This window comes from Atractosteus spatula, chromosome 1 (assembly GCF_055471065.1).
Source record: "Atractosteus spatula isolate fAtrSpa1 chromosome 1, fAtrSpa1.hap1, whole genome shotgun sequence".
Classification (NCBI taxonomy): Eukaryota; Metazoa; Chordata; class Actinopteri; order Semionotiformes; family Lepisosteidae; genus Atractosteus; species Atractosteus spatula.
Window position 1 is genome coordinate 71,976,795 of NC_142706.1, and position 13,964 is coordinate 71,990,758.

Here is a 13,964-nt window from a genome sequence, read left to right on the forward strand (position 1 = left end):
CGATGTATCTTACTACCATATTGTTGTTCACCCAGCTGGCATAAGCTGCATGCCATTCCCCATACTGATGCCACTATCTCCTGGTATAGACAGGCCAAGGCTCCTGTTGCACGGATGGTACTATACAAAAAAACATCAAGCTTGGAGACTGACCACACTGCCCCAGCTAATTTAGGCAACTTTTCAATCTGTCGGGAATGAAACACACCAGCTTTACACAGCATAAAAACTGCATGCTGTTTGTCTGACCCACTAGATGATTATTATATGCTGAATGTTTTGTAGAGGTACTGTACAGTCGTATCAGAGGTGTTGAATTGAATATTACATTTCCTAGATCTGTTTCTAGAGGCTAAGAATTTCCATATTCTAAGATTTCTTTCTCATCAGCTAACATTCTATGTTTCTGTAATTTCTCAATAGAAGAGAACACGTACAGCAGAAGGCTGGATGATTTTAAAAAATCATGTGTGTTGTTCTGAGACTGTACTTTCAGGCAGAGGTGTGTACAGGTTATAGAGCAGGTCTCCCCTCAGGATGAAGTTACAAGATCATGTGATGTGATGTCCTGGAGGGACAAACTTGAGGAGTTTCACTCCTGGTCTGCTGATTGTCGATTTTACAGTCATGCCATGTGAAACAAAAGCTGCAATCTGAATGTTATGTCAGAATGCAGTGCTTATAGCAGGTCTGAATTTCGAAGGACGATGTTCTTAAATAATTCAGCTCTTGGAGAGTGTATGACTAATGTTGACCACAGTCTTCACTGCAAATCATTCCAGACTTCAGCAGTGCGTGAATCTGATTAATCAAATCTACAGTCTTTGAGGAAACCAATTGCATAGTGTTGCTTGGATATAGATAATTGTTCATGACTGCCTTTTTGCTCTGTGACTTTTGGCAAACACAGGATTGAATAGGAGGATTTTTTAAGCATTTATGTGGTGGACTAAAATTAGTCTATTGCACTAAAATAGTTTTGCAGCATGAAATCAAGTCATCAGTTTTTTGACACCCGTAGGAGAGTTGATATCTATACCGTTTAACATTCATACAGCAGCATAAATTTGCCAGTGTGGCTTTTTTTACTTACACCTTCAATGATAAACAGCAATAGGATGTGCTAATTAGCTGTAGACCACGGCACCTTTCAGTCGATTAGTTATTTGTTCCAAGCATCATAATTATGACTAATGTAAGTCTCTCTACCAGACATTACTGCCTCTGTCCTGATATTTTTCTGTTTTAGTATTGGTCTGCATTACTGCAACAGGAGTCTGCTTTAGGAGTTTAACTTTTTCCTGCATTGCTGCAGATAAGGGCATGAGCTCTGTGACTAATGGAGCATTGTCTCTTCTAGGTATGAATTTGTATTAGATGGTGGAGTTTATTTTATTACTGTTTATACTAGAAAACATTTTAGGAGTAGGAGAGAGATTTCCCTTGAATTTGGTAGCTCAAATTGAAAATCATAAATAAAATGAGCAATAAGGTATATAAATCAAGTTCTCTTTGATTGGGTTGGAATGACTGTTTTGAGGAAACTCAAAACCAATTTATCCTTTTCAGTGCCTTGGGCGAACTCATTCAATTTGTTTTAGCAGTAGTTTTTTCAATGTTGTACAGATAACTTTTTTTATGCTTCTTTTGTTTCCTTTAAATGTTTAAAATTTAAAAGACTTGGATTAAGAAGTGTCTTCTCCTTGAAAATGTCAGACCTCTAGTAATCTGAAATCACAATGTTAAATTACACTTGGGAGGACAGAACTAAGAATCCAATTACTTTTTCACACAAAGATATCAAAGATTTTATTATAAGTAGTGACAGCATAGAATTTTTGTGTTTCATGGGGTTTGTTTTATCTACCGTTAGGACTGGGTTAAGGTCCAATATGTTTAAATATGTTCAACCATAGCATTTTAAGGGCTGTACTTTTTCACCACACTGTAGGTGATGAGCAAAGAACATGTAGAGATGTCACCCTTTAATAATTAGGTGCTATGAGAGTGTGGGAGCAGTGTATAAACTATTGAGTCTCACACTTTCACCTCAAAATATTCTAGCGCAAGGTAGGAAGTGTAGGCTGGCATAAAGACAAATCTGTCAGTATGTATAAATTCTGTTGATGCTGTTATTTCTTTGCAAGGTGTAAAGACGTCATAAAATTGCTGAAGAGAAATTTGAAGTGAATTGTTTGGTACGTACTTTCTGGGATTTGCAAAAAAGACTCGGCAAAAACGTTTTCCCATCAAAAAGAAATTGAATCATGTCAAACTTGCACCTAAAGTAAAGTAGAAATCAATGAAGAGTAGAATAGAGTGTGTGATTAAAAAATAAATGTCCATCTCTTCACACTGCAGATAAGTGATTTGAAACCAGACAGGATGCAGTACAGTGCGAATCAGGGGACTGAAGATACCTTCTCTCCTTCTGGTGATCAAAGACATTCTTTACAGCAGCCTGATCTGGAATCTAGACGCTTAGCAGTGAAATGGAAGAGCTCTGCTCCCGTGTCTCTGGAGGGCCATAAAATGGAAAACCAGTTTGAGAGATCACAGAGTACCAAGATCCCTCTTCCATGTGGCAAAACAGTCAGTTCAGGGACTTCGCTGAAGAGGAAGCGGATGACCCTGTCCGACAACACTAAGAAGCCGGGAAAGTGGGAGCCATCTCTAGATCGGGGCAGTTCAGAGAAGCCTGAGACTGGGAAGGAAAAGGTCGGCACAGCTTCTGCAGGTCTTAAGTCCCCTGTAGCTGTGACCTCTGAAGCTGGTGTGTGCGATGCCAGCAGACTGAGCCAGGAGGAGAGGGCCCACGTCCTGAGGGAAACCGCACAGGCGTCGGTGATCGTTCTGACCATGGTCTACCAGGACGGCACTGCCCAGCTCAACACTGAACAGGTATCAACCCAGTAAGCAAAACTAGAGCTATAGAAGCACCACTCAGTGAATAATACCATTTTTTTTATTTCTGGTAGGGGCGCAGTTGTTCATGAAATTTAGTTGCAGTTGGGCCCCCGATTAATTTGTGCAAAATCCTTTAAATCTGTTTGAAGTATCTGGTCTTGAATCTTGGAGGTATATGTTTTAGATGGACAAAATTCTTCATCTTCCAGTTTTTTTTTCCAGTTTGTCTAACATAAGATATTCTGAACCAACAGCATCTTAACAGGGGCATAACAGCATTGCCAAACAACATGTGCAGAGAGTCCATTCCAATACAAATGTACTTATTTATGGTTAGAGGCCGCACTAAACTCAGCCAAGACTGACAGTGCTTTCGTGTGTGATCATGTTGCCTGCACAGTTCTGTAGTGTCAAACAAATGACAAAGTTCAGGTGTCTGTGAAGCAGAAGTCTCTTTTTTCATATGCATATGGAAGTCTGGCTTGCGACCACCAGACTTAAAAAATAAGTAGCTGAAGATGGTCCTTTATACCTTAAAACACAAAGAGTGACTATGGCATATTCTAAACAAATGATAAAACAGCAACACCTGCCAATTAATTATATCTAAGTTGCAGACTATTAGCAGTTAGTTCTTTTCATGTTCTGGGCGTATAGCCAGCTTACCAAATACATGCCCTTATCTTACTGACCAAGGACAGGCAGCATCTTTGAATACATTTGAGCACAAAACCTACGTCAAGCCACTAAACTGCATAGTTTGCAAAAAACATGAAAATGATATTATTATCCCACTTCCTGGGCATCTCTCTTATCTCTTCATTCTTCAGTTCCTTCCACCTGAAACCTGTGCATTTGTGAAGTAGCTTCCATTTAAATTCATGATGCTCTGCGTGTTTAATCTGAAACATTTATTGCCTTTCTGCTCCACTGTCCTCAGTGCTCTCAGTAGCACCGATAGGTAATCCGTGCAAAGCTGTTTGTGGGAAATGGGGGAGAAATAAAGTATACAGCAATCTGCAATGTTCACTTTGGGTAAGCAACTCAAAACCAGGGAGCAGGACTGTCTAGCAGTGCTGAGCTGGTAATAGATGAGAGAGTCTTAGGAGATAAACCATGAACACATGCACCGACTATTGGATGTACCAGGAAATGTATGAAGTCTTAAGAAAAATCAAAGCAGCGAGCAACTCTCCATGGCTTTCTCTGCAAGCCCGTTTCAGACAGAATAGGATATGAGGCCTTTAATCTTTATGCTGCTGGCTAAGATCAGCGATAACCCTGTCTGAACTGTCAGTGTTCAGAGCGACGCTTTCTGGAAGAGGAGCTGGACTGAGTGGATGTTCATATCATCGGCAGTGTCCCTGCTTATTTTTTTGTTTCGACCACTAAGGCAAATTAACTTATGATACAAGAGTTTTACTTCAGAGAGGAAAAGTGGGCTTCTTCCACTGTTTGGATAGCTGTTTGATGCCTCTTATTATCCTTCCTGTATTTTATTTGATGGTTTAATTGTGTTTTTCAGTTGCTAATCTGCTCTGTCGAGAATTCTGCAGTAATGTATCCACAGTATACAGTTTGGTATACACGCTGTAGTGTTTCATAAAGAGACACATACTGTCATGCTATTTACAGTTTTCAACTTGTTCTTTAAAATGTAAGAATATTGGTGTAGTATTTGGGATAAATTTGCTTTATTTACATTACAGTAAAGGAAAAACTAAACTTTGGTGCTGGCTAATAAAATGTATGTTAATAGCTCTTTTGCTGATCTCTGATGATTGTAACATGTCTGTCAAATTCTGGAGTATACAGTGCTTGTTTTTGATCATTTGAATGGAGGCAAGGTTTAGGGTGGTTTAACAGGAAGTGTGAAAATCTAGTACAAGTCCTGATGGGCAGATGGTGTAACTTGTGGTTAGAAAGGTGGATCACATTAGTACCCAGTATCCATTTATAAAGTTAAAGTCCTACAAATTGTCTACCTGCAGCTCCTGAAATTCTGCTACATAATGAAATATTTAGTTATGGATAGTTCATTTGGATGAATGCTCAGAGTACTGTCATTAACAAATATAATGCATTTTAAAAGCCATGTCAATTAAGGCAGCTTTAAAAAATAGTAGTTCACTAAGCAAGATATTTTTAATGGTTTAATTGCTTTTTAATGTTAAATCTTTTTTTTATTTGCAGAAGTCCTGCCCACCAGTCAGTGGGGTCCTTGTGTTGTTGAAGAGTGAGCTGGATGCGATGGAGTCTGAAGGGTGTAGTGCAGGCCTTCCTGGCTCAGAGGGCTCGGACTGTAAGGTTATCTTCCTGAAGCTGGAGCAGAGGCCTGCATGGGCACAGCGAGGATACAGACAGGACCGCTTCTCCAAGTGAGATCTTTATATGAAAATGCTAGTAGCCACTGTCTGCTTCAGCCTTACTGACTGAATCTGGGTTCAATTCCTACTGTACCCCAAGCAGGTGAGTCTTGCGGAGTCTTGGTCACTCCTCAGGTTTCTAGGTTGCTGACCAACGGGGGTGGCAGGAAGGAGAAGACGTTATCGATGTGGAACCGCACAAGATCATGGGGAGAACATTTAGTCTCCATGTAGATAGCATCCTAGGAACTGAACCCAGGGCCCCAGGGCTGTGAGACAATATTAATTGTCAACACTGTGCCACCCATGTGCTTAAACCTATTGTCTTCAAATGAAGCTCAAAAAAGATAGTCAACAATTGTCCCCGAGGTATATATTGTGCATTCCAGGATGAATATAAAGAGTTAACAGGACCTGGTGGGTAAGTTTAAAAGCTGAGTGTGTTCCCTTTGCGAGTTTCTTAGTGGTACTATATGGCCTCTAAGAAATATGTCAAGAAATATGAATAGGAATTATTTTCCAATTACTATATTATACTGTAAATCAAGTAACTTTTCTGTCTGTGCTGTTAAACACTCTCATGTCAAAAGATTAATGCATGCTGTATTTTTGATAGGCCTTATTGTTATTGCATACAATGAGGATGGATGGTGTAAGAAGTGACTTTCTGCTCTTTTACTTTCAATCACTCACTCATAGTGATTTTGGTCAACTAAAACGAAGAACAAAAAGCATTCTCTTCACCCACAGTCACTTTTCACATGGTATGTTATGGATCAAGATTTTCTCATTCTTCTAAAGTGCTGTGGGTTGCACTTTGGTACAGGCACTCATAAATTAGATCCAAAATTGTTGTGAACCTGCAGTAAAAGCCTCGATCACATTTTCTCGAGTAGGAGAGTTGGAACTCTTCTTAGTTCTTTGTTTTTTTTAGGATCTTTTTTTCTTCCTCTGCTCCACTGTAGAGAGATGCTTCTTTGCATTCTCGGAAGTGCCCAGGATGTCATCTGCTTTAAAGCTAAAGATCTGCTGTGCACCACTCTTCAGTATTTCGGGAAGGAGATCAGCTGGAAACAAGGCAAGGGTCTCAAATCAACAAGCCATTATTCCCTGAGTCTGGGGCTTCTAAATGGCAACAGTGAGAAAGTGCCAGATGTTTTTATAATGTCATTGCAGAGGAGCTGGAGGGTGAACTGTGTTTATTCCCAAGGAATGCCAGGAAACATGTGCTTCTCCTTCTATACACATTGTCTGGTTGTTTTCATTTTTCTTTCGAAAGATAGCCACAGTGTTTACGTTAAGAATCAAATGGATAAAGTTGTTACATAAGAAAGTAGCTAGTGAAGAGTTTAGAGTTTTCCCAAGAGTCTCTGCATTCCATTTCTTGAGACAAGCAGTGGTGTCAGTTTCATCAGCATGGCTGGGTGGCTTCATTTAGCACTACCAAAAGAAACGGAACAGAGGATCATCGCAAAACATTTTTTTCTGTTTGGCAGGAGTTTATTGTCCCCTTTTGATACACACTTAACATTTTGTACATTATGGTCATATCATTGGTTATGCTAGAACATGGTATCTGCTCTCATGCACATCGGTTTCACATGATGTCCACTTGAGTTGCTAGCTCTGTTCATTGCTTTGCTGATAACATTGCTCAGTTGGTCCTTTAACATGGTGTTCAGAACCACCCCTCTAAGGTTCCTGTCAATAATATTTCCAGAACGTGTTGGATCTGTCTTCTGCTGAATCAATATCACTCTTGTGTATTAAAAGCCATGCACTTGTGTAGCTTATGTGTCTGCTTCACATTTGCAAATGAACCCAGTTCTTTAATGCATGGGTTGGCACATTTTTTCCTTTGTGCTCAGCAGATAACAGGGAGCATGAAAAAAGGATCAGGAGCTCTGTTCTTATCTTCAGGCCTCACAATATCCTAATCAAACTGGTTGTTTTGCATAATGGCAAACATACACATTGTATTTCTAAAGTATATCAGTTTTGTCTGTCCTTATGCTGTGAAGGGAATTTAGTTTCCAAATTGTTGTTATTTGTCTCCATGGGAGATTATGTATTATGTAAGGGCTTGATTCTTACTATTGCTGGCCTCAGTGTTATATAAAGTAAGTTAAGATGTCATTAAAGATTCGTAGGAGTTGTATATTGTAAGTATGTGACTTTCAGTCAAATGCTAAAAACCTTATTCTCCATATTTGTGTGCAAAAGAAAAAGGCTGAGAAGACACTTCTTGCCCTATTTGAAATGGTCTTGCAGTCGCCCTCTGCAGAATTCTGGACCCTCAGATCGCAGCCTGGCTATTGGATCCTGCTGACACTGCTTCCTGCTTCTGGGACCTTGTGGCCAAACACTGCAAAAACCGTGCTGCGGTCAAGCCTTGTGCTGGAGCCGGGAAGGTGAGAGGAGACCGGGGCCGTCCTGCAGTGTGGAGGATGACAGTGGCAGCCGTGCCTCTGGGGTTTCATACACAGTAAACTGGAACAGTCCTTGAAAATTTGCGAGATACTAAATGTGTCCCAGTTGTGGGTGAATATTCAACATTGACTTTCATTGTTTATTTTTTTCAGAACAGTAAGGTATATATTGGCGGACCAGAAGATGGTGCTCCTACTGTACATCTGGACTAGAATTTCCAAGCCAGTGCTTAAGCACAGTGACTGTCTACACTGTGCTGTTTGCAGTGCCATCCTTTCAGATGAGATATTCAACTGAATTCCTCGGCACTGCTCATAACTGTAGGGGTGTTAACCCTGGTCCTGGTTAAATTTTAATTTGTACTTGTGTAGTTGTGCAGTCTGGCCTGCTGGTCAGTAATGGCTTCCATGTGTCCCCCAGGTGCTGGATGATGTGGGTCCTCTCTTGTATAAATTAAGTGCTTCGGGATCCCTAGAGATTAAAATGATATGGTTGCTAACATATCAATTTAGATCACTTTATTGGCCATATAGAATTTCTTGTATTAGGAATTTGTCTCCAACTTACTCTCCATGAGAGAGACAGACAGGGAGAGAAGCTTGGGGTCAGAGCGCAGGGTCAGCCATTTACACGGTGCCCCTGGAGCAGTTGGGGGTTAAGGGCCTTGCTCAGGAGCCCAATGGAGTAGGATTCCTCTGCCAGCTGTGGGATACGAACCGGCAAACTTTCTGCCACAGGCGCAGATCCTTAGCCACACAGCCACCGCACCACCCTAAATGTGTTATTTACCTGTTGTATTCCCCAGGTAGTATTCTTTTTTTTTAATATTCATTTAATTAAGTTTATTCAGGTGAGTGAACATAAATCAGTTTGCTTTCTGTCCAAAATAAATTTTAATCTCGAGATGTTGTTCACATCTCTCAAATCCATGAAGTTATTGATTAATCTAAAAAAGCTGCAGTGGACGGTTTGAGCAGTTAGAGTAACCTTTGCTTGAGTAGTTTTCCTTAATGAAAGGGTTCGTAGCAGCACAGCTGTTGAAGTCCCACTTGTATGAGCAGTTAACGTTGCCCCCTTCCATTATGCACTAATACAAAAGTCTCTGTGCCAGGAAAATAAAATCTGATTGAATTAGATGCTTTGTTTGATAGAAATAGTTTGAATGTGGTCCTTTCTTTGAGTATACTGCAAATGTTTAAATTGATTACCCTTACTTGAAATTGAGACATGTTTATGATCACTTTTATTCTAGTATTTCAACTGGTTTTTGATGGCTTGTCTCTCTGAAGAGGTCTTACCCTAGTGTAAAAAGCAAATAATTATTTTAAACCTTTCAATTTAAAAATAGTCGAGTCTCTTCTGGGTGCAAAGCCTTAATTGTTACTCTGCTTTTGACATTCCAAGGCAGACTAAAGAAGGGTCTAATCCTACCAGCCCCTTGTTCAATAGGCATTTGTGTCCACAGCCCCACTGACAACTGCAGGAACCATCGCAGCTTTTGCAGTGGTACTGCTTTCAGACTGTTGGCATTTCGATGTCTGTCCCCTTGATTGTGAGCCTTCTCTCTCCGTTTCTTCCCACACTCAGCCGAATGTGAGCGGCAGCCTCCTGGTGCTCCATCGGCTCATGATGGATCTCCGTGCCAGTCTGCAGGCGAGTCTCAATCCGTTTGACGGTCTACACTCGAGGACATCGGAGCACGGAGGTGCTCCCCTTTGGAACATTATTAAGACTTTCCATTCAGAGCAACATGAGCAGTGGGCAGCACTGTGGCTGGTGATAGTGTGATGAATGCCTGCGGCAAAAATGTCACCCTTACAGCGGATGACTGATGGCTTGATGCCAGTCTGCTTTCTGTCCCTAAGAAATATGACCACCTTTGACAAAGTTATCTCCTTACTGTTTCGTGCACTGAGGAGTTCAGAAGCTGACATGCAGTACTAGTCCTCAGTTATGGACTTCTGTTCCTTTCCAGGAGCAAGGCCTGTGGAAGCTGTTCTGTAGTGTGGAGCTCCGACTCACCACAGTACTGGCAGGTGAGAGCGGGTTTCCTCTTAGCCCCCTTGCCTGTGGGCTTTGTTTTTTATGGCACAGACTAGAATCTGTGCTCTTTGGTTTTGTTATACAAAAGGATGTAGGAGAGATCACTTTATTGGCCATATACGATTTATTTTATTCGGAATTTGTCTTCTGTAAATATACCATGTTATATAGTGTATCTCAGTTATATTATCTCAGGTTCTGTGTTAGAAATTAGGGGCCTCCACTTCCCAGGTATACAATGTGCCAGACTCCAAAATATTCATTTGATTTAACATCTTTTTCCCCACATACAATTTTAATTATCCGGTCACAAAGAGTTTCAGGTACAGGAGGACTCTGTGCTTGAATACAATACAGACGTAACAGCCACTGGTATTTTTCCGTCTTTATATTTAATTGAGCACTTGCCCCCAGTGCAGGTCTATTATTAGCCCTTACATAATGTGGAGGGTAGCACTTAGACAATAACCAAGACTGAAAATGTGCCCCAAAGCCACAGAATGCCAGCAGCCAGGGACAGAGGCCACATCCGAGGTCAGTTAAACTACTACCAGGACTGTGGCTCAAGGTAGATGGGGGTCTTATTTAATTCTCTTCTTGATTCTTCTCACTTGTGTTTTACTTATGAACAAATGCAAGATGATGTAATGGACCTTCACCTCCCGAGGTCACTGCATTAGGGTAGAAGCTTGATTTTTTTGTTCTCCAGAACAGTTGCACAAAACCACATTGAGCAGAGGCGTTCTTTTTCTTAAATTTCTTTGTGAATTTAAGCAAGTACTCGGTGCCACTGTTTTGCTTTCTTTGATACTGGTGGTCAAATAAAAAGCTGTCTGTTTCAGGGTATTGTTAGTTGACATCTTAGACAGTGTTGTTCGAATTAGAAGATGCAGACATTACAGGTTTTTAGGCTGTAGGAGTACTTAGTAGTAGGTACTGTAGGTACTCAACACTGTTGCTAGATGAAGGCTTTCTCCCTTGTAATGCAGAGGGTTTCTGTTAAATTGCGTTTTCAGACTTTAGCAGTTCAATATACTGTATTTGAGCACTGAACAATTTCTTGTGAATAGTTTTAGTGCTTTTCATCTGCTAAAAACTAAAATACTCCTTGAGTATTTTGAAATCCATGTAAAATACTGTATAAATGAAGTACAATATGAGTGTTTAGTTTCATTATCATCTCCTTTTTGTGCTAATGTAACAAGAAATCAAGTCAGTGCAAGGGCTTCTCTCCCACTATTACTGTACATCAGAGTGATTCACAACTGTGCTTGCTTTTGAAGCTGAACATTTATCCATTTTCTTATACAAGTTCCTACATTTCACACCATAGTTGCCTGCTCCCTGGGTAGACTGGGAATGCAGTTACCTGGTAAAAAATGTTGGCTTGAATAAGACCACAGACTTTAAAAACGGTGTGGTCCTTTAAACTTGTGGACATGAATAAAATAAATGTTAATTTAAAAATAAATTCTAATCACGCGTATGCCAAGCGACTGCACTTTTATTCATGGAGGTATCAGAGTTCATCATGTAGTTTGGCACCGATTTGTTTTCTATCCTTACAGCATTCATTTATTAAACAAAGGAGACAGGGTTTCTTATTTATTCCACTATTATCAATGAACAATGGAAACCTGAACATTTAAACATATAACCAAGCTGTTCTTCTTGTTTCACATTGCAGCCATGGAAATCCATCGGATACACGTGGACAAGGATGCACTGGAGGAAACGTCTAAGATCCTGGGGGTACAGTATGACGCTGGCAAGCCAGCTTATGCACAGGGTGCAGTTACAGATGGGCTGCCACTAGAGGCAGCTGTAGGGCATGTCCTTCATGTCTTGTAAATAGCCACACTGTGGACATTACAAAGGTAATTGATTAGACTGGTGGAGAAGGCTGTTCCTGCACATTCTCACATGAATTCAGCAACTGTCGCTAGGCGATCAAAAGTCAGACTGCCCTGCTGGTCCCATAGTTGGAAACAAACTGCACTGCACAGCTGGGCTTCTAGTTTATAATGGAGACTGGAGCTGCAAAAATGACTTCTGATCCTCAGGGAAGCCCCAATTAATCCCCTAATGCACAACTATTTTTGTTTGGTATATAAGGTATAAAGGTATATAAATGCACAGAAGTGCATGTGGGATGTGTGGTGGATGGATATAATAATAATAATTGCTTACACTTACAGTATATAGCGCTTTTCTGGACACTCCACTCAAAGCGCTTTACAGGTAATGGGGACTCTCCTCCACCACCACCAATGTGCAGCCCCACCTGGATCTGCCTGGAGCACCAGAACGCTCACCACACATCCTGTGCGCAGAGGAGAGGAGAGCAGAGTAATGAAGCCAATTCATAGATGGGGATTATTACGAGGCCATGATTGGTAAAGGACAATGGGAAATTTGGTCAGGATGCTGGGGTTACACCCCTACTCTTTTCGAGAGACGCCCTGGGATTTTTAATGACCACAGAGAGTCAGGACCTCAGTTTTACATCTCATCTGAAGGACGGCGCCTGTTTAGAGTATAGTGTTCCCATCACTATACTGGGGCATTAGGATCCACATGGACCACAGTTTGAGCACTCCCTGCTGGCCCCACTAACACCTCTTGCAGCAGCAACCTTAGTTTTTCCCAGGAGATCTCCCATCCAGGTACTGACCAGGCTCACACCTGCTGAGCTTCAGTGGGCTGCCAGTTGTGAGTTGCAGGGTGATATGACTGCTGGCATAATATGTTTGAGTTCACTTTTATCTGAAAAGGCAGACAACAAAGCCTCCTGAACTGGACTACTTCATGGCCATCGTGTGTTGTTGTAGTGCATACCCCTGGTACCAGCTTGGTTGAGGGTATGATCACAGAGTCCTAAAGTGTTTTATATATGCAGAACTGTTCATAAAGATGATACTGCAGCATTGTTGGTGGTTTTACACAGGAGTTTTTTAATTCTGTCTGAACCATCTAGGTCAATATGGAACTCTATGACCTGCATTGGTCTAACAAACATCAGTCTGCATTCATGGAAACACATGAACACATGCTGTGCTTTTGACAGGAGTGTTGTACTGAATAACGTGGTCTGTTTGGTTAATCTTTTTCCGGCCTATTTTCTATACTTCGTGGGTAATGATTGCCTAGCTTGAACCTACCTTGAAAGTAACCGATAAGATCAGTATGGGATCTTCCCCCTTTAACAGCAGGATCAGGTGTTGACCCGGGAGGTACGGTATCTGGTCTTGTGCTGTGCAGTTCTGTCATTGTGTGTGCCCTGTTCAGTTCTCTTTGTTTCTGTGTTCCCATTTTCGGTCTCAAAGTTCAGAACTGCTTCTCATTTATTTTCTTCATCCACCTGATTGAGTCCAGGGCCATAATCTCCTTGGATGTTGTTTCTCCATGTCTGTTTTTGCCATATCTTTAAAACGCTTCTGTTCTCTGGTGGTTCCCTTGGAGAACCTGTTCTCCACCATCCAGCAACACAACCAACTCAGATGGTACCTCAGTGCCTGTGGTGGCTTCGTGGGAGAGAACAGTAATCCTGGTGCTTCTGTCCTCGCTCTTGATACTTTTTTGCAAAAAGGTGTTGAAATAATGACTATAAGGCAGATCAACTGTTTGGCTTCATTTTTAATGAGGTGATCCTCCTCCACCAGCTTGCTCAAATGGAAGGGGGTACACTGGATTTCTGGGGCTGTTGGGCTTCTTTAATGTCTGCCTTCTGTGAAAGGTAACTCCCGTGGCATGGGAAGTGCTGTGCGTTCTGAAGTCATTCATCGTGAATCTGTATCATTGCTTTGGGTAAGCTTCTAAAGATTATTTTGGTCTTCTGAATATTAGGGGTAAGTCCCATTTTCTCATGCCTCTGTAAATAAGATGACAATTGTCTGGAGATCCATTTCTTTCAAAGTGTAGACTTTAGCCTCGTCGTCGTACTGAAGTTCAAAGACTGAGGTCGGGGGTGGGTTTTAGGTTTGGACTTAAGTTATTAAAGATTAAATTTCATATCCATTCAGCAAGTCAGATTTGCTACAGCTGAGAGCTTCTTTCAAGTAGAGCAGACAGTGATAAAAGTGGGGGTGATAACAACATCCTTGTTTTACTACTGTCCAGACTTCATTTTGCATAGCTTCTCCAGCTTCATTAAAACATGTGAAGCTGTGGGGAAAGCAGTAGAAAGAACTGTACTTTTTACACTGTCTCTGTAAATAG

The 13,964-nt window shown here is 41.2% G+C and overlaps 1 protein-coding gene across 1 annotated transcript in view; it reads left to right on the forward strand.

Moving 5' to 3' along the window:
• Positions 1-2,532: 2,532 nt before the first annotated feature.
• Positions 2,533-13,964, forward strand: part of poln (polymerase (DNA directed) nu) — a 116,477-nt gene continuing 105,045 nt past the window's right edge. Inside the window, exons 1-8 of the mRNA XM_088921285.1 lie at positions 2,533-2,901; positions 5,101-5,285; positions 6,239-6,351; positions 7,545-7,684; positions 8,124-8,135; positions 9,291-9,356; positions 9,679-9,739; positions 11,434-11,498. Of these exons, the coding sequence (XP_088777411.1) occupies positions 2,533-2,901; positions 5,101-5,285; positions 6,239-6,351; positions 7,545-7,684; positions 8,124-8,135; positions 9,291-9,356; positions 9,679-9,739; positions 11,434-11,498 (1,011 nt within the window). The remainder of the gene's footprint in view (positions 2,902-5,100; positions 5,286-6,238; positions 6,352-7,544; positions 7,685-8,123; positions 8,136-9,290; positions 9,357-9,678; positions 9,740-11,433; positions 11,499-13,964) is intronic.